At 45.4% G+C, this 21,647-nt stretch overlaps 1 protein-coding gene across 5 annotated transcripts in view; it reads right to left on the bottom strand.

The window, feature by feature from the left end:
- Window positions 1-848: 848 nt before the first annotated feature.
- Window positions 849-21,647, bottom strand: part of ipo11 (importin 11) — an 878,696-nt gene continuing 857,897 nt past the window's right edge. For 4 of the 5 annotated variants that reach the window (XM_072496963.1, XM_072496961.1, XM_072496959.1 and 1 more), the window contains one exon: window positions 849-1,831. In XM_072496963.1, coding sequence (XP_072353064.1) covers window positions 1,667-1,831 — 165 coding nt within the window. In that variant the 3' untranslated portion in view covers window positions 849-1,666. The remainder of the gene's footprint in view (window positions 1,832-21,647) is intronic. The other variant, XM_072496962.1, reaches the window with a different exon arrangement.

The following is a 21,647-nucleotide window of genomic DNA, read 5'->3' on the forward strand; positions in this document are numbered from 1 at the left end:
TCAATTATTGGGATAAAACATCTACAAAGCCCCTGCTTATTCCTGTTCTGGCCTTCCACCTCTCTTTCATCACTTATTTTGACTGATGGACCTGAAATCAGTGCAACTGTGGCAATTCAGAGGGGCATATTTTTACACTGAAGACATGTGGCACCTTTGATGGCTAACGATTCTGGCCGGTGGTATCCCTTAACCTGACCTGGACAGAGAAGCTAGTTCTCCCTTTAGCCCCCCAAACATTCAAATTGATTATACGGCTAACTCCCTAGTCTTAGTTCCTACGTGCATACAGCCAGCTCTGCTTGGTATCGTGTTCTCTCTCTTTCTGCTGATGGTCAACTTTTCTTAATTAAATTTCAGCCTGGTTACTCATTACTTAATTGTCTCACTTCTACCTTTTAATCCTGTCAGTTTGCACCACATCCTGACTATTATCTGCCTTGGCCAGAGACCTCTGAGTTCACACATGCAATGAATTAAAGTAATGTTCTTGGATACCAGCACTCTAGCGCATACATGTTTCAATTAAGCATTTATTCTAATTTAAGCAATTAAACATTGGAGGAATGTGTTACAAAGTTCTGACTTCCTTGTCACACTGGCAAAAGCAACTTAAATTGGGTGCAGTGAATATGTGCTGGTTCAAAAGTTCCATTTTGTATGCAAATCTTTTCATGCCTTTCACTCCTCATTAAATACCCATGCTGTGCCTTGACATACAAGGTCAAACAGCAACATCAGAATCTTATGCTGAACAAAACTGCCAAATAGGTGCGGTGACAGTGAATTTTATGTCTCCAAGTTAGTTTCAAGTACTCGAAGCTCGAAAAAAAACCATTTCAACAGCATTTGCTAAACAAAGACTTTATTGTTTTCACTGGTTATCCTTCTTGAAGCATTTTGTAACTAATTTGAAAACTGAATGTCGGTCAATGCTTAAGCTCCATGCTGCTCATCGACACTGCGACATGAACCAAGTAGGGTTGAATTTTCTATTCAAAGGGTATACTTGGATTCTGCAAGGACCAATTCACCATTTGAAACTTGTTTAAAAATACTCAAACTGCTGAAAAGTAGATTTTTCAGTTGAGGTAAGGCTGATAACGTACAGTAAGGCAAATATTCTCTGACTTAGACAAAATTTAATTAGTCAATTCTGTGTGTATATATGTGCGTCAAATATAAATTGGAGCTCATTTAGTGGTGAGTTGGTTAACATAATGTACAAAACCAAGTTGCATGCTTTTCAGCTGTAGCTAAAATGTACCGGTGCAGCAAAAGTCTTTTATTCAAAAAGCTCAATTTTCATCCAATTACTGAGTACTTGATACCACACTAACTGCTTTCTGTAGTCACACCCTGTAATTTTTCAAATAATACAAAAAAGAAAAACTACAATTTCTATTGTCTTCAAATACAATGGACAATAATAAAGCTACAAGGATATTGGAGATTTTACCCCCACCAGTGAAGTTTGCCGCAAATTGTAGTTTCTTTTTAGTACCATTCAAAATAATGTTTAGCTTGATTTCTTCATCAGGATACACCATATTTTGCATGAGGCTTCTGCTGTAATGGAAGCTTTGGTGGCATAGCATTGGCTGTAAGAATACAATTGCATGTTTTCCATTTCTTCTTCAACTAGAGAAAACGATTTCTTAATTTTTCACAATTTTTGTAAAAATCCTTGCAGCTGTCTGATAACTTCAGTGTCCACAGATTCCATCAGACTCTGGAATCCTTGTTCTCCGAGTAACTCTTGCTGTGCTTTTAGCTTCTCGTAGGCAAACTGCTGCAGCGACACACTGTGTACTGGGTCCTTCAATGCAAGCTGCAGGAATTAAATAAGAAGAATATCTATTAGTACAGGCAGCACATTTTTCCTTGTAGCATATTGTACAGCTGGCGCATCTGCTTCTATTCAATTCACTGAACAACAATATTCCCAGGTTGTTTGCAGGGCACATTAGAATATTTTTTATTTACATCGAATTCTTAGTTGCACACATGTTACTGTCTGCAAGACTCATATGATACTGAAATATCTTTGTTGAAGGAAATATTAAAAATCTTTTTCTTTTGTTATGTTATTAAAAGATCAACTGATTTCCACATTGCTTTGCTCCTTTGACTCTCAATAGATTACATTTACAAGCTTTCTTCAGCTGGTGAAAGATCAATGGAATCATTTATAATTTTGATACCAATGCTGCTTTATTAAGTTATAAGAAACATTTTTCCATTGAAGTTGGTCATCATAGACTTGGCATTCAGTAAGGCTTTCAAAGCAGACACAGCAAAGGTAGATTGAGTTGAGCTATGCTCTAACATAATGGTGGAATAGGCTTAATGGGCTTATCAGCCCATTCCTATGTGCTTGCGCCAGCAATCAGACAGTATGCTTGAGAAATGTGGTTCATTTCCCCCAGCAATTTCCAGATAAGCTGCCGGATTTTGAAATCTATTTTAAAATTCAGTTATTGGGGTGGTTTGTGTTGAATGTTCGGGCAGCACGGTAGCACAAGTGGATAGTGTCATAATATGCAAACATGCAACCAATGAACACTCAGAATAGGGCACAACCAATGGGCAGTCAGGACACTCAGAGGTGGCATCACCACAAGGGGGCATGACATAAACACTACAAAAGGGATGAGGCACTCACACCCTGCCTCTTTCCACAGACAGACATCTAGAGAGTTTGACAGGGTTGGTCAGCAGTATCACACCCTAGCACGTGGCTTAGAGAAAGCTGGTACAGTTAGACCGAGTTACTACAGTTAGATTAGCAGAGAGTCGAACTCATTTGAGAACTGTGTTAATAGTTCAATAAACACGTTGAACTCATTTCAGAGTCTGGAGCATCCTTTATTTAAGACTGCATCAAGTAGCAGCCTGTGTTATCCGAATCAGCATAACACAACAGATAGGACTGTGGCTTCACAGCGCCAGGGTCCCAGGTTCGATTCCCCACTGGGTCACTGTCTGTGCTGAGTCTGCACGTTCTCCCCGTGTCTGCGTGGGTTTCCTCCGGATGCTCCGGTTTCCTCCCTCAGTCCAAAGATATGCAGGTTAGGTGGATTGGTCATGATAAATTGCCCTTAGTGACCAAAAATGTTAGGAGGGGTTATTGGGATAGGGTGGAAGTGAGGGCTTAAGTGGGTCGGTGCAGCCTTGATGGGCCGAATGGCCTCCTTCTGCACTGTATGTTCTATGTTCTATGAATGCTTCCCAAGTATAAAATACGATTTGGTCATGGATGCTCATCAATCAATATAACATAGGGCAACTGTTATGACTCTTGGCCTGACCCCCAAGTTGTCGGCGAGATCCGATTAGCGATTATTAACTTTTTGTCGAAGTAGACAAAAGTTTGAGATTTAAGATACTTGTTCAACAAAGAAATAGTCCATGCGATTTGAACAAAAATAAATGTTACGATACAGGCCAGAAACATAAAACTATTTACAATATCTATCTTACAGTCTAACACTCAGGGAAGAATGAGATACATGTGAATTAGCAAGCCAACTATGGTCAAAAACAACACATTACATAATCGTATGGTGCCTAGAGATTGCGAATGTACTACTTAAGTCCAAGAATATAAACTTTAGAGGAGAAAAAAGTGCAAAGGCACATACACCCGGCCAGGTGGTAGATGTTTCAGTAGGGGAGCATTTCGGTAACAGTGACCACAATTCAGTAAGTTTTAAAGTACTGGTGGACAAGGATAAGAGTGGTCCGAGGATGAATGTGCTAAATTGGGGGAAGGCTAATTATAACAATATTAGGCGGGAACTGAAGAACATAGATTGGGGGCGGATGTTTGAGGGCAAATCAACATCTGACATGTGGGAGGCTTTCAAGTGGCAGTTGAAAGGAATACAGGACCGGCATGTTCCTGTGAGGAAGAAAGATAAATACGGCAATTTTCGGGAACCTTGGATGACGAGTGATATTGTAGGCCTCGTCAAAAAGAAAAAGGAGGCATTTGTCAGGGCTAAAAGGCTGGGAACAGACGAAGCCTGCGTGGAATATAAGGAAAGTAGGAAGGAACTTAAGCAAGGAGTCAGGAGGGCTAGAAGGGGTCACGAAAAGTCATTGGCAAATAGGGTTAAGGAAAATCCCAAGGCTTTTTACACGTACATAAAAAGCAAGAGGGTAGCCAGGGAAAGGGTTGGCCCACTGAAGGATAGGCAAGGAAATCTATGTGTGGAGCCAGAGGAAATGGGCGAGGTACTAAATGAATACTTTGCATCAGTATTCACCAAAGAGAAGGAATTGGTAGATGTTGAGTCTGGAGAAGGGGGTCACATTGCCTGGGTCACATTGTGATCCAAAAAGACGAGGTGTTGGGTGTCTTAAAAAATATTAAGGTAGATAAGTCCCCAGGGCCTGATGGGATCTACCCCAGAATACTGAAGGAGGCTGGAGAGGAAATTGCTGAGGCCTTGACAGAAATCTTTGGATCCTTGCTGTCTTCAGGGGATGTCCCGGAGGACTGGAGAATAGCCAATGTTGTTCCTCTGTTTAAGAAGGGTAGCAAGGATAATCCCGGGAACTACAGGCCGGTGAGCCTTACTTCAGTGGTAGGGAAATTACTGGAGAGAATTCTTCGAGACAGGATCTACTCCCATTTGGAAGCAAATGGACGTATTAGTGAGAGGCAGCACGGTTTTGTGAAGGGGAGGTCGTGTCTCACTAACTTGATAGAGTTTTTCGAGGAGGTCACTAAGATGATTGATGCAGGTAGGGCAGTAGATGTTGTCTATATGGACTTCAGTAAGGCCTTTGACAAGGTCCCTCATGGTAGACTAGTACAAAAGGTGAAGTCACACGGGATCTGGGGTGAGCTGGCAAGGTGGATACAGAACTGGCTAGGCCATAGAAGGCAGAGACTAGCAATGGAGGGATGCTTTTCTAATTGGAGGGCTGTGACCAGTGGTGTTCCACAAGGATCAGTGCTGGGACCTTTGCTCTTTGTAGTATATATAAATGATTTGGAGGAAAATGTAACTGGTCTGATTAGTAAGTTTGCAGACGACACAAAGGTTGGTGGAATTGCGGATAGCGATGAGGACTGTCGGAGGATACAGCAGGATTTAGATTGTCTGGAGACTTGGGCGGAGAGATGGCAGATGGAGTTTAATCCGGACAAATGTGAGGTAATGCATTTTGGAAGGTCTAATGCAGGTAGGGAATATACAGTGAATGGTAGAACCCTCAAGAGTATTGAAAGTCAAAGAGATCTAGGAGTACAGGTCCACAGGTCATTGAAAGGGGCAACACAGGTGGAGAAGGTAGTCAAGAAGGCATACGGCATGCTTGCCTTCATTGGCCGGGGCATTGAGTATAAGAATTGGCAAGTCATGTTGCAGCTGTATAGAACCTTAGTTAGGCCACACTTGGAGTATAGTGTTCAATTCTGGTCGCCACACTACCAGAAGGATGTGGAGGCTTTAGAGAGGGTGCAGAAGAGATTTACCAGAATGTTGCCTGGTATGGAGGGCATTAGCTATGAGGAGCGATTGAATAAACTCGGTTTGTTCTCACTGGAACGAAGGAGGTTGAGGGGAGACCTGATAGAGGTATACAAAATTATGAGGGGCATAGACAGAGTGGATAGTCAGAGGCTTTTCCCCAGGGTAGAGGGGTCAATTACTAGGGGGCATAGGTTTAAGGTGAGAGGGGCAAGGTTTAGAGTAGATGTACGAGGCAAGTTTTTTACGCAGAGGGTAGTGGGTGCCTGGAACTCGCTACCGGAGGAGGTAGTGGAAGCAGGGACGATAGGGACATTTAAGGGGCATCTTGACAAATATATGAATAGGATGGGAATAGAAGGATACGGACCCAGGAAGTGTAGAAGATTGTAGTTTAGTCGGGCAGCATGGTCGGCACGGGCTTGGAGGGCCGAAGGGCCTGTTCCTGTGCTGTACATTTCTTTGTTCTTTGTTCTTTGAAACCTTTTCCATCTGAAGTTCATGCAACCTTGCCTGGCCTTTTGTTTAACGAGCACACATTATCCATGACCCCAGTTGTCTATACTTCAGTTTACCCATTCCTCCATGACATCACTTCCATCAGACGTTATATGAACAACTCCTACAAGAGTCTTTGCTGTTTCAAGCTCTGGCAATTTTATTTTCACTGCCTTACTGAACTCAGCACTGTGGGCGTATCTACACCACATGGACTCCAGTAATTCAAGAAAGCAGCTCACAATCACCTTCTCAAGGGCAACTGGGCAATAAATGTTGGCCTCTCCAGTGATGTTCACATCCCCTGAATAAAAATAATTTAGAGACCACTGACTGCTTCTTAATAAACATAAATCAAGCATCTGTTCAATGCAATTTTATTGAAAACACATCCTACAATTAGGTCAAAGGGTTGCTATTCTCCAGTAACTTTGTGTGACCTTTCGCTCCCATTACAAAGTAGATTGAGGATAGGAAACAAGAAACAATTTAATTAGTAGTCCCTGACTTTGATTATGTAACAATGACAAGTTGAAACTGTGTGAAATTAAGGTGCTAGTCATTCTTCTGATAAAAGTAACCTTGAGGCACATCGTGGTAGTAAATATGAACTCCAAAACAATGGCACTAATTGGAACTTTTTAAAAGCTCCTTTTCCGCCCCCCCATGACTCAGGGGTCATCAACATGCAACTCCTCACCATGGAGCCTACAGTATCCAGCTCAAAATAACCTTTCGTATTTGAACCAACATTATCAGGCAGGAATAAAAACAGAGAGAGCTAAGCAGCAATTAATAAACAGTGTACCAGGATAGAATTTTCCTTCTATGGTAACCTTTCCAGGCATGATTTGAAATTTTCAGAAGTTTAACTTATTCTGGCAACACTCCCTGGAGAAAATATTAAACAGTCTGAACAATCTGGTTATTAGTTGCCAAGTCGAACACTGACAACATTGATTTTTTTCACCAGCTGGAACTATGAATCCAGCTCCACTTCAAAGTGGTCAGGAAATTTGTTGTCCCGAGACAGAGAAAACTGTTTTTGCCAGTGTTTTCCACCACAAATCCACACAGATCAGTTCCAAACCAGGTTATAAAAATAGTATTGTAAATAACCAAATGTTTAGTAAAGGCGCTGTCCTTTTATTACATTAATCTGATCCCATTCCTTTCCACAGGAGTCCTGTTAATCCATGTCATTATGAATGAATCTTTATTCACTTCATGTATTTCCACAGACAACAATAGCTTCCACAATCCTGACTAGGAAAATAGCTCCTGGCTCAAAAACATGATGGATCTGTTCACAATGATTTAAAAAATAGAGTAGCACTGAAAAAAAACCAAGGGGCTGGATTCTCCGATTTGAAGTCTAAGTGCTGACGCCGGTGTGGGAACAGTGACGTTTTACGCCCGGAAAAAGGCGCAAAAGCGGCACCGATCCTCCATCTGGTGGGGGGCTAGCAGGCACGCAGCGTAAAGCCCCTGTCTTTACCTGTGGATACGGCTGGAGAATTACCGAGTCTGTGGCCGTGCATGTGCACGGCGGCGGCCTGCAGCGGCCGCGCAATGCAAAATGGCACCGGCCGCGCGTGGACCCGGACTGCCAAAAACTGTCCCCCTTTGTCCAGACTCGCCACCCCCAGACCACCCTCCACCAGTCCCCCCAGCCCCCAACAAAGCCCCCCATGCCTGCTGAACGGCTTCCACCTGATTGCAGCGGCGCTGGACTCAGTCCGCAGCCGCCACGCCGGGTTCATGACAAAAATAGGATAAGTGTTCCACGCCGTCAGGAACTCAGCCATTTTGAACTCAGGAACTCAGGGGGCAGAGCACCGGGGGAGGGCATTGCGAGTATGCTGATTTCAAGGGGGCGGAGCATCGTAAAAGCAGCGCCGCCCCAATCTCCGCGCAAACGGATATTCTCCGGCCGATCGCCGATCGCAGTTTCAGCGGCGGAGACCGGAGAATCCCGCCCAAGGCATTTGATATTAAGCAATTATAGAACAGCGTAGTAGAAAAGTATAAATATGATCCCATCTGTACTTTCAAAGCATTTCATAACATCTTTCAGTTTCTCAGGAAGTCCTAAAGTACTTCACAGTTACTTCAGTTATGCAGAGATTAGAAAAGCTAAAATTGTTTTCCTTAGAGGAGAGAAGGCGAAGGGGAGATTTAACAGATGTTGATGTTTTTTGAGAGGTACATGGGATAAACTGTGTCCACTGATAGGAAGCTAAATAAGCAGAAGACAGGGATTTAACCCAGAACTGATCCCTGCGGTACGCCACTGGTAACTGGGATCCAGGCTGAATATTTGCCATTCACCACCATTCTCTGGCTTCCATCGGTTAGCCAGTTCGTTATCCAACTGGCCACATTTCGCACTATCCCATGCATTCTTACTTTCTGCATAAGCCTACCATGGGGAACCTTATCAAATGCCTTACTAAAATTCATGTACACTACATCCACTGCTTTACCTTCATCCACATGCTTGGTCACCTCCTCAAAGAATTCAATAAGACTTGTAAGGCAAGACCTACCCCTCACAAATCCATGCTGACTATCCCTAATCAAGCAGTGTCTTTCCAGATGCTCAGAAATCCTATCCTTCAGTACCCTTTCCATTACTTTGTCTACCACCGAAGTAAGACTAACTGGCCTGTAATTCCCAGGGTTATCCCGAGTCCCTTTTTTGAACAGGAGCACGACATTCACCACTCTCCAATCCCCTGCTACCACCCCTGTTGACAGTAAGGACGAAAAGATCATTGCCAACGGCTCTGCAATTTCATCTCTTGCTTCCCATAGAATCCTTGGATATATCCCGTCAGGCTCGGGGGACTTGTCTATCCTCAAGTTTTTCAAAATGCCCAACACATCTTCCTTCCTAATAAGTATTTCCTCGAGCTTACCAGTCTGTTTCACACTGTCCTCTCCAACAATATGGCCCCTCTCATTTGTAAATACAGAAGAAAAGTACTCGTTCAAGACCTCTCCCATCTCTTCAGACTCAATACACAATCTCCCGCTACTGTCCTTGACCGGACCTACCCTCGCTCTAGTCATTCTCATATTTCTCACATATGTGTAAAAGGCCTTGGGGTTTTCCTTGATCCTACCCGCCAAAGATTGTTCATGCCCTCTCTTAGCTCTCCTAATCCCTTTCTTCAGTTCCCTCCTGGCTATCTTGTATCCTTCCAGCGCCCTGTCTGAACCTTGTTTCCTCAGCCTTACATAAGTCTCCCTTTTCCTCTTAACAAGACATTCAACCTCTCTTGTCAACCATGGTTCCCTCACTCGACAATCTCTTCCCTGCCTGACAGGGACATACATGTCAAGGACACGTAGTACCTGTTCCTTGAACAAGTTCCACATTTCAATTGTGTCCTTCCCTGACAGCCTATGCTTATGCACTTCAGTTCTTGTCTGACAACATCGTATTTACCCTTCCCCCAATTGTAAACCTTGCCCTGTTGCACGCACCTATCCCTGTCCATTACTTTAGTGAAAGTCACAGAATTGTGGTCACTATCTCCAAAATGCTCCCCCACGAACAAATCTATCAGTTGCCCTGGTTCATTACCAAGTACCAAATCCAATATTGCCTCCCCTCTGGTCGGACAATCTACATGCTGTGTTAGAAAAGCTTCCTGGACACACTGCACAAACACCACCCCATCCAAACTATTTGATCTAAAGAGTTTCCACTCAATGTTTGGGAAGTTAAAGTCACCCATGACTACTACCCTGTGACTTCTGCACCTTTCCAGAATCTGTTTCCCAATCTGTTCCTCCACATCTCTGCTACTATTGGGGGGCCTATAGAAAACTCCTAACAAGGTGACTGCTCCTTTCCTATTTATGACTTCAACCCATACTACCTCAGTAAGCAGATACTCCTCAAACTGCCTTTCTACAGCTGTTAAACTATCTCTAATTAACAATGCCTCACCCCCACCTCTTTTACCACCCTTCCTAATCTTATTGAAACATCTATAACCAGGGACCTCCAACAACCATTTCTGCCCCTCTTCTATCCAAGTTTCCGTGATGGCCACCACATCGTAGTCCCAAGTACCGATCCATGCCTTAAGTTCACCCACCTTATTCCTGATGCTTCTTGCATTGAAGTACACACACTTCAACCCATCTCCGTGCCTGCAAGTACTCTCCTTTGTCTGTGTTCCCTTCCCCACTGCCTCATTACACACTTTGGCGTCCTGAATATCGGCTACCTTAGTTGCTGGACAACAAATCCGGTTCCCATTCCCCAGCCAAATTAGTTTAAACCCTCCCGAAGAGTACTAGAAAACCTCCCTCCCAGGATATTGGTTAAATATATAATGTAAAATATAATGTAAATACCAATGTCTTACATTCATCACAATACAAAGTTAGGTGTGAAAGTAAGTTCTGAGAAGGATGCAAAGATATTGAAAAGGGGAGTAGAAAAGTGAGTGGGCAAGAACGTGGTGGTTGGAATATAATGGGGGCAATGTGAAATTATTCACTCTGGCATGAAAAATAAAAAAATAATATTTAAAAAATGGTGACAGGCTAAGAAATGGTCATCAGAGGGGCCTCGATATCCCAGCACAGGAATCACAAACACTAACATGCAGGTACGGAAGAAAAGCAAGAAAGCTTCACAAAAGATTACAAATATGAGACTATTAAAAAAGTAGTAGGTCAAAAGGTCCATTTAGCTTGTTCCACCATCGAATAAGATTATGGCTGATCCCTGTCCTTAACACCGCTTTCCTGTTCCAATTCCCATCTCTGCCAAGAAAAACCTACCAATCGCACTCTTGAATATACATAATGGCCAAGTTTCCACAGCCCTCTGGGGTAGAGAGTTCCAAAGATGCCCAATATTCAGAGAATAAATTTCTCATCGCAGTATGAAATGGCCATCCCCTTATGAGGCTATTGGGGGGTGGCGGGGGGGGGGCTTCCATCCCTGTTTTCCACAGGTGGGAATGGTGGAGAATCCAGCGGGAATCCCAAAACAGCTTTTACACTGGTGGGATTCTAATTGAGATTGTCCTTGCTGTCCGCCAATGACCCAATGGGTTTGCTGCCAAGAAAGGTCGAGAACCCTATTAGCATACATTCACATCTACCTGGCGGGGTTCCCCGCTGTATAATCCCCCCCACATAGAGAAGTCTCACTCTGCTGCTGTGATGTCATATTGGTGAGACTTACAACAGGTTTTGTAAAACGAGTAACGAGCAATGCCAGTGGGTAGCTTCCGTTGGGAGAGGTTTGGGTTGGGGACAGGCTCTGTGTCCGTGGGAGTTCTTTTTAAAATTTTTATATCAGGGTACCCTTTAAAAAAGGTGCCCATATCACTCAGGACCGGAACCTGACCCGCCAGTATGGCGACATGTGACCCCATCCCAGGAATCTCCTCCCCCGCGAGTGTTTAAAAATCTGGTGGGAAAAGCGAGCAGTGTAGTCACTTCTCCCTCCCGAGTCCACACTCTGAAAAAAGACCAAACTCTCCCAGACACTCCAGCCAGAAGGAACAGCCTTTCAGCATTTAACCTTGATGTGGAGATGACGGCGTTGGACTGGGTTGGGCACAGTAAGAAGTCTTACAACACCAGGTTAAAGTCCAACAGGATTGTTTGGAATCACTAGCTTTCGGAGCATTGCTCCTTCCTCAGGTGAGTGAAGAGGTGGGTTCCACTAACGCATATATAGACAAAGTCAATGATGCAATGATACTTTGAATGCGAGGTCTTTGCAGGTAATGAAATCTTTACAGGTCCAGATGGTGCGACTGGAGAGAGGGATAATCACAGGTTAAAGAGGTGTGAATTGTCTCAAGCCTGGGCAGTTGGTAGGATTACGCAAGCCCCGCAGGCCAGATGGTGGGGGGTGAATTTAGTGCAACATGAATCCAAGATCCTGATTGAGGCCGTACTCTTGCCTGCGGAACTTGGCTATCAATTTTTGCTCGGCGATTCTGCGTTGTCACCCATCCTGAAGGCCGCCTTGGAGAACGCTTACCCGAAGATTCGAGGCTGAATGCCCTTGACTGCTAAAGTGACCCTGACTGGAAGGGAGCATTCCTGCCTGGTGATTGCGACAGAGCTATATCTAATTCCTTCTCGAAATCACACAACATTTTAGCCTCAACTACTTCCTGGGGTAGTGAATTCCACAGATTCACCACTCTCCCACCATCGGGAACATTCTTTCTGAATCTACCCTGTCAGAATTTTGTATGTTTCTGTGAGAATCCCTCTCACTCTTCCATGTCCAATGAATATAATTCTAACCAACTTAGTCTCTTCTCATATGGCAGTCCCGACATCCCAGGAATCAGCCTTAAATCTTCGCTGCACTCCCTCCACAGCAAGAACATACTTCCTCAGATAAGGACACCAAAACTGCACACAATACTCCAGGTGTGGCCTCATCAATGCCCTTTACAATTGCAGTAAAACATCCCTATTCCTATATTCAAATCCTCCCGCTATGAAGGCTAACATATCATTTGCCTTCTTTACTGCTTGCTGTACTTGCGTGCTTACTTTCTTTTTTTTATAAATATATTTTATTCCAAACTCATCCAAAAAATACAAAAACATAAATAATTTGGGGAACACTCTCCCCAACTCACAGTTTTACAGTCTGTATAAGTATTTCTCCTTTTTACACCCCGCCCGCGACACACAATTCCTCGAACATGTCCACAAACAATCCCCACCGTGCCTCAAAACCCACCACTGAACCCCTCAACTCAAACATAATCTTCTTCCACCGGAGGAAGTCGTAAAGATCCCCGAAACCAGGCCGCCACCCCTAGCGGCCTCGTCGACCACCATTCCAGCAAAATTCTTCGCCGGGCAACCAGAGAGGCGAAGGGCATGACGTTGGCCCTCCACCAGCTCTACTGATATCCCCAAAATCACCACCATCGGGTCTGGCCTTACCTCCACACCCAAAACCTTTGCTCGAGACCCAAACACTCCGGCCCAGTATCTCTCTCACTTTTCACAACCCCAAAACATATGCGTGTCTTTTGCTGATCTCGCCCACATTTTTCACTCTCATCTGCAACCCCTTGGAAGAACCCATTCATCCCCACCCGAGTCATATGTACCCTGTGGACCACGTTAAACTGTATCAAACTCATCCTCGCACACAAGGAGGTTGAGTTCACCCTACGCAGTGCCTCACTCCACACTCCCCAACCTATCTTCATTCCCCCAATTCCTGCTCTCATTTCTCCTTGATCCTCACCACATGTGTACCCCCTGCTCCCCCAGCCACTCGTATATGCCCCAATGCTACCTTACCCTCTAAAGGCCGAAAGCAGCAACTGTTCCAAAACGGCATATTTCGGCAGCCTGGGAAACCCTTTTCACACCTTCCATCCAAAGTCCCTTACTTGTAAATACCTAAATTCACTTCCCTTCGGGAGCTCTACCCACTCCTGCAGCTCCTCCAGACTTGTGAACCTCTCTTCAAGATACAAATCCTTCATCCTCACCAGCCCCATCTCCTGCACATACCATCTGTCTCCCCGGCTTAAACCCGTGTGTCTCACACACAGTGATAACACCGACATTCCCTACATCCTAAAGCGTTTCCTCAGCTGGTTCTACATCTTTATTGTGGACTATCTCCTCGGTGCCAGCGGTAGCGTCGACGTCACCATGACCCTCAGGCTGGACCCCCTACAAGACTCTATCTCCATCCTAACCCCTCTCATTTCCACCACCGCTTCACCGTCTCTGCCCAGTAGTAGTGCAGCTGGTTCGGTAACGCCAACCCCCCTTTCTCCCTCTGCAGCAGGGCCCTCTTCACCTTTGGCACCTTTCCAGTCCATACAAACTCCAAATCACTGCGTCTAGCTTCCGGAAAAAGGCCTTTGGAATAAAAATCGTGAGTGTCTGGAATACGAATAGGAATCTTGGCAGGACATCCATTTTCACCACTTGAACCCTCCCCGCCAGCGTCAGGTGCAGTGTATCCCACCTCCTAAAGTCCTTCTTTATCTCCTCCACCAACTTTGTTAAGTTCCACTTCAACAATGTCGCCATCCCCCTGTCACCTGGATCCCCAGATACCTAAAGCCTATCCATGGCTACCCTAAATGGCAACACCCCTAAATTAGCTCCCCGATCTGATTCATTCGCCGGGAACACCTCACTTTTCCCCACGTTTAATTTATAACCTGAGAAAACACCAAATCTCTCAAGTAGGCTCATAATCCTCCCCATACTCTCCAGCAGGTCCCACACATATAACAAGTCGTCCGCGTATAGCGAGACCCAGTGCTCCCTACACCACCCGGCCAAATGCCTTCTCCGCGTCCATATTCACCACTACCCCCGATACCTGTCCTCTCGACGGGGTCATAATCACACTCAATAGTCACCTTACATTGCTTGAGAGTTGCCTGTCCTTCACGAAGCCCATTTGATCCTCTGCAACCACTCCTGGAATGCATCCTCCCTGCCACTAACACGTCCATATTTACCAGTGACATAGGCCTGTACTACCCACTTTCTAACGGGTCCTTCCCTTTCTTCAGTACTAGCATAATCATCGCCTATGTCATTGTCTCCGGCAGCTCTCCCTTCTCCAGTGCCCCCAGTATGTGTGGTGCTAGTTCTGCCACAAACCCTTGTAAAATTCCGACGCATAACCGGTCGGCCCCGGGGTCTTCCCCACTTCATCCCTCTTATGCTTTCCATTACTTCCCTCAGCCCTAAGGGCTCCTCTAGAGCCTGCGTCCCCTCCTCAACCAGCTGTGGAAATTCCAGCCCATCCAGGAACAGCCCCATATCCCCATCCTCACCCCTCAGATCAACCCTGTTAAATTCCACAGAATATCCCCTGAACGCCTCATTTATCTTCCCCGCCTCCTACACTATCTCCCCTTCCCTGTCCATACTCTCAGGATTTCTCGAAGGGTGGCCTGCCTCCGTAGCTGATGGGCTAACATGCAGCTTGCCGTCTCTCCATATTCATACCGCATCCCCCTCACCCTCTGTAGCTGCCTAACCACCCTTCCCGTCGTCAACCTGTCGAACTACCCCTGTAATTTCTTTCTCTTCGCCAATCCCTCCACGGTGGGGCCTTGGAATACTCCCTATCCACCTCGACTATCTCGCCCAATAATTGTTCGTACTCCTCTCTCCTTTTTCTCTCTCCGTGCGCCTTGTACGACATAATCTCTCCTCGAACTAAAGCCTTCAAAGCCTCCTGGAATGTGGCCGCTGATACCTCCCCGTTTTGGTTCAACTCCACCTAATCCTTAATCAGCGACCGCATCTTATCGCAGAACTCCCCATCCGCTACAGCCACGGGTCTAACCTCCATCCCGGCCTCTGTTCCCGCCCCGAACTAAGTCGAGTCTCCAGCCAATGCAGTGCGTGGTCCGAAATTACGATTCCCGTATACTCCGTCCCCGCCATCCTCACCAACGCCTCACCAGAAATAAATCGATTCTGGAGTATACCTTATACACGTGCGAGAAGGAGGAGTACACCCTTCCTTCCCCCGGGTTCTTAAATCTCCACGGGTCCACCATATACATCCTTTCCATAAACCCTTCCTTCGCCATCCGTATCCTTCCCATTGACCTGGGGCTCGACCTGTCCACCCTTGGCTCCAGCACACAATTAAAGTCTCCTCCCATAATCAACTGATGTGTGGCCAAGACTGGAACCGCTCCCAGCAACCACCCCACAAACCCCACATCGTCCCAAATTGATGCATATCCATTCACAAGCACCACCGGCGTCCCCTCCAGCACCCCACTCACCATCACGTATCCCCCCCACCAACCCCACACTCTTTACACTCACAAAACCACATCTTTTTACTCATCAAAATGCCACCCCCTGCGATTTTGAGTCAAACCCCAACTGAAACACTCGACCCACCCATCCCTTCCTCAATCTAACCTGATCCCTCACCTGGAGGTGTGTCTCCTGCAGAAAGAGCACCCCTGCCTTCAAACTCCTTAGGTGCGCAAAGACCCGGGATCTCTTCACTGGCCCGTTTAGCCCCTGCACATTCCATGTTATGAGCCTTACCGGAGGATTGCACCACCACTCCCTTCTCCTGTCACCATCCTCCTTTACCGATTCTGTCCCCTTTAATTTCACTCTGTATAGGGCCCATCCAAGATAGTCCCCTTCTCTGCCCATGGCCACGCTTCTCCTCCAACACTGCCACGTCGCAGTCTCTCCCACCCCCACACACACACACCATCACCCTCCTCCCCCTCGGCCATCTCCACCACTTCACTTCCGTTCACCAGCCACGTGGCAGCTCCTGACTGAAGGATCCTCCTATCTACCCCTTCACGCCCCACCCTCTCCTCCATAATCTGTATGAACGGCTCCCTGTAGACCTCCCCTGCTCCACGCAAAGACACATCCAAAACCAGAGGTCACCTCCTCCACTATTGGCAGGAGGCATTTCGTTGGGATGACTATTTGTTAAGGGGCAATAGGTTTGTAAGGGGGCAACTGCCCTCTTACAAACATATTGCTCCATAACAAATAGTCATCCCAACGAAATCCCTCACCCGAAAGAAAGAAAAGCCCCCCCCCCCACCCCCACACAATCTGTGTTCTCCAAACTCTGCTGTTCCAACTCATCCGTCTCCCATCAAAGTTCCGTTCTCCTCCGTTTATGCTCCTTAATGAAGTCATTGACCTCCTCTGGGGTTTCAAAATAATATTCCCGGCCCTAGAAAGTTACCTACTATCGGCCGTCGATAGAGGGCTGCCTTGGCGCTGTTGAATCCAGCACTCCATTTTGCCAGCTCCGCTCCAATGTCCTGGCATATTCGGAACTTGTTCCCCTCCCATTTGCAGTTCCGTTTCTCCCTAGCCCACTACAGGATCTTTTCTTTCTCCACAAACTTATGGAGCCTTACAATCACTGCCTGCGATGACTCCCCCATTCTTGGCTTCTGGCCTAGAGACTTGTGCACTCTCTCCACCTCCAGGGCCTTGTCCAGCACCCTCTCTGCCACCAGCCCTGCCAGCATCCTCGAGGCGTATCTTGTGGCACTCGTGCCTTCCACTCCTTCAGGCAGGTTGACGATATGCAGGTTCTGCCTTCTAGACCCGTTCTCCTGTTATTCTACCTTCGCTCTCATAGACTTCCAAAGGTCCCCCAGGAGCCACACCTCGCCTCCAATACCAGCACCCGATCACTGTGGTCAGACATCATCCTCCCCATTTCTCGGATCTGCGACCCCTGTGCCTCCAAACACTTCTCAACTTTCTCCATCGGGGGCGATTGCTCCTTCGATGGCCTTCGATCGTTCTTCCTGCATCTTTGTTGGCGGAATTCCTCTCTAATAAACGCCATCAACTGTTCCATCTGAGATTTTCCAACCGGCAACAATCCTTCCCACTCCGCCATCTTTCCAATTGTTGCTGTGCCACAGGTCTTTTCCAGTTCTCTGGCCAGGTCTTTTACCTCCTTCTGCTGGGTCTGATAACCAGCAGACATAACACTCCCAGAGGAACTCCTCCTCCACACCTTCAGCTGCACTTTCCCGTCAAAACTCTCCCGTTTTCTGGTGAAAAGAGCTCAAATGCATGCCTTCCAGCTGGAGCTGCCCTGTGTGCAGCCACTCACTCCATGGCCTCCACCAAGTCCCGTGCGCTTACTTTCAGCGGCTGATGCATGAGGACACCAAGGTCTCACTGAGTATCCACCTCTGTCAATTTACATACATTCATATAATGATCTGCCTTCCTATTTTTGCTACCAAAGTGGATAACCTCACATTTATCCACATTATACTGCATCTGCCATGCATATGCCCACTCACTCAGCCTGTCCAGATCACGCTGAAGCATCTCTGCATCCTCCTCACAGTTCACCATCCCACCCAACTTTGTATCATCTGCAAATTTAGAGATAATAGATTTTGTTTCCTTGTCCAAATCATGAATGTATAATGCGAACTGTTAGGGTCCCAGCAAAGATCACTGCAGTACCCCACTAGTCACTGCCTGCCAATCGGAAAAAGATCCATTTATTCCAACTCTTTGCTTCCTGTCTGCTAACCAGCTTTCTATCCATCTCAAGACACTACCCGCAAACCCATGTGTTTTAACTTTACTTCATAATCTGCTATGAGACCTTATTAAAAGCCGTCTGGAAGTCTAAATAAATCACATCCACCGGTTCTTCCATGTCAACTCTACTAGTTACATCTACAAAGAATTCCAGTAGATTTGTCAAGCATGCTTTCCCTTACGTAAATCCATGCTGACTTTGTCTGATTATACCACTGCTTTCCAAATGCTAGTGCTATGAAATCCTTGATAATGGACTCTAGCAAATTCCTCCAGCAACTCTAGTTTTGTTTTCTCGCTACCTCCACTTTTGAATAGCGGGCTTATATTTGCTACTCTCCAATCTGTAAGAACCATTCCAGACTCCAAAGAATTTTGGAAAATGACAACCAATGGATCTACTATTTCTAGGGTAATTCCTGAAGTGCTCTGGGATGCAGATTATCAGGCCCTGGATATTTATCCACCTCCAATTCCATTTCTCTACTGATTCCAATTTTCTTCAGCTCCTCACTAAAACCTGTCACTCAAAACTCATTATTCGTTTCTTCCTTTCCGAAGACAGAAGCAAAGTACGAATTCAGTTCCTCAGCCATTTCTTTCTTCCCTTTTATGAATTTCCCAATTTCTGACAGTAATAGGCCTACATTCATTTTTGTCAATCTTTTTCTCTTTACATACCTATGAAAACTTTTACAGTCAGTTTTTATGTTCCCCCCAGCTTACTTTCATATTGTATTTTCCCCTTCTTAATCAATCCCTTGGTCCGCCTGTGTGGAATTTTAAACTGTTCCCAATCCTCATGTCTATTGCTTTTTCTTGCTAATTTGTATGTTTCCTCACGCAGAATAGTGACGAGCCCCTTCAGCTGCACCAACCCATGAAAAAAACCTGATCTGTATACGTAATCCCATTTGACAGCATGTTATGACGTGTTAAATGTTCATCCACGTACTTTTTAAATGGTGCGAGGCAACCTGCCTCTACAACCCTCCAGACAGTGCATTCCATACCGTCACCGCCCACTGGGTAAAAATGTTGTTCAGCAAACCCCTCTTAAACCTCCTGCCCCTCACTTGTGAACTTGTGTCCCCTCGTAACTGACCCTTCAACTAAGGGGAACAGCTGCTATCCATGCCCCTCATAATCTTGTACACCTCAATGAAGTCGCCCCTCAGTCTTCTCTGCTCCAGCGAAAACAACCCAAGCCTATCCAACCTCTCTTCATAACTTAAATGTTCCATCCCAGGCAACATCCTGATGAATCGCCTCTGCACCACCTCCCGTGCAATCACATCCTTCCTATAATGTGACCACCAGAATTGCACACAGTACTCCAGCTGTGGCCTCACCAAAGTTCTATACAACCCTAAATCCCTGCTTTCGTAATCTATGCCTCGATTGATAAAGGCAAGTGTCCCATAACCCTGTCACCACTCTATTAACCTACCCTTCTGCCTTCAAAGATCTATGGACAAACACACCAAGGTCCCTTTGTTCCTCGAAACTTGCCAGTGTCCGGCCATTCATTGAAACTTCCTTGTCACATTACGCAAAGTGTATCACCTCACACTTTTCAGGGTTAAATTCCATCTGCCACTTTTCTGCCCACTTGAGCAACCCGTCCATATCTTCCTGTAATCCAAGACACTCAACCTCACTGTTAACCACCCAGCCAATCTTTATGCTATCCACAAACTACTTCTTTGAATTTAATAATATTTCTAATTTTGCTTGTAAGCCATGGTTTGCTCACAGTTCCCTTTCTGCTCTTGCCCCAAATAGGAACAAACAACTTGAGGTTCACCTATTCGTTCCTTGAACGTCTGCCATTGCAAATCCACTGTCCTTCCTTTCAATAAGGTTTCCCAGTCCATCATAGTCAACGGGTGCCTCATACCATTATAGTTACCTTTATTGTGATTCAGGACCCTGGCCTCAGAATCAACTACCTCACTATTCACCTTGAGAAATAATTCTAGTGTATTATGGTCACTCAACCTCAAGGATTCTCTTACTAGATTGCCAACTAATCCTTTCTCATTGCACAATACCCAGTTCAAGATGGCCATTTCCCTTCCTGGTTCCAGAACCCCATCCTGTATACACTTCAGAAATTCCTCAATTGTACTGTGACTAATTTGACTCAGCCAATCTATATGCAGATTAAAGTCACCCAGAATCCCAGATGTTCCTTTATCTCATGCATCTCTGATTTCCTGTCTAATGCTATTCCCAACATTACCACTGCAGTTTAGTGTTCTATATACCACCCCTACAAATGTCCTTTGACCCTTGGTGTTTCTTAACTCAACCAGATAGATTCCACATCGCCTGTGCTCAAAGCTTTCCTCAATATTGTATTGATATCTTCTTTAATCAACAATGCAACTCCACCACCCTTTCCTTTCCATCTGTCCTTCCTAAAAACTGAAAAGCCCTCAGTGTTTAGTTCCCAGCCTTGGCCACCTTGGACCCATGTCTCCACAATCCCAACTATATCATATCCCTGAACATCTATCTGTGCAACTAATTCAACCATTTTATTTCAAATGCGATCATCTGTTTTGTCCTTAGTCCTGGGATTGAGAGATGGGGTTGTGGGGGTTTGATTCTTCATTCTTAGCTCTTGTTCTTGATCTCTTTTTACTTTCTTTTGCAAGTCCATGGTTGTGCCTCATCCTCTCCTTGAACTTGTCTTTTGCCATCTTGAACGTGAGGGTGGCTGCCTGTTCTGGTCTGGCTCTGGAGAACAGTTCCATTGCGCTGCGTTAGCTGAATTGCCCCAAGTACTGGGGCTCCCGGGTATTGTTTTCTTCTGCTGTCATTCTGTTTGTAAGCTATGGGTGTGTTGTGGGTCCAAATTGTTGCCTGGATCCTGTTCGGGTGCAGGCGGGTTATTTATCCATGGGGGGAACCTGTTGAAGATTTTGTCCCTGATTCATCTGGTCTTGCTGTTCCTAACGCTGTAATGACTGTTGCTCTGGGCTGGATCAATTGTACATTGACACCTGTTGGTGACATTTTTCTTCCCCTTGTTTTGTGCGATTTTGTGTAAAAATGGAAAAGCTCCAATAAACAGAGTTAAAAAAATACTCTGTTCTGATTGGATAGCAATTGGTAGATGCTGGAATGCACATCTCCTTGGCTGGCAAAGACAGAATCAGGTTCAAATGTGCTCATCAGCATCCACCATGTATTCACATGACGAATGGTCAACAGAAATAAAAACAAGTGAACTTACAGTATTGGTAAAACAAAGCAGAACATTTGAAAGGGGAGAAAATTCATCAAATTAAGAAAGCATTTCATAATTCAAAGTGACACTGACTTCCAGATTTGCAGCATTATACACAAATGACTGAGATGAAAGAGAAAATGCTTGGTGTATTTCAGTCCTGCCTCTATCAATTCATTTCATGTCTCATTTGACTTTATGAACATTATCTTTTGGATTATGGGTTCATCAAAACAGCTATTTTCCACACCAGTTAATGAACATCAATTAAAGATCAAATAAGAAACCACCCACAAGGTTATAAACACACAATCTGCTTTACAAGTTATCTGTATATGATTTCACGA

This window comes from Scyliorhinus torazame, chromosome 3, assembly GCF_047496885.1.
Source record: "Scyliorhinus torazame isolate Kashiwa2021f chromosome 3, sScyTor2.1, whole genome shotgun sequence".
In the NCBI taxonomy this organism is placed as follows: Eukaryota; Metazoa; Chordata; class Chondrichthyes; order Carcharhiniformes; family Scyliorhinidae; genus Scyliorhinus; species Scyliorhinus torazame.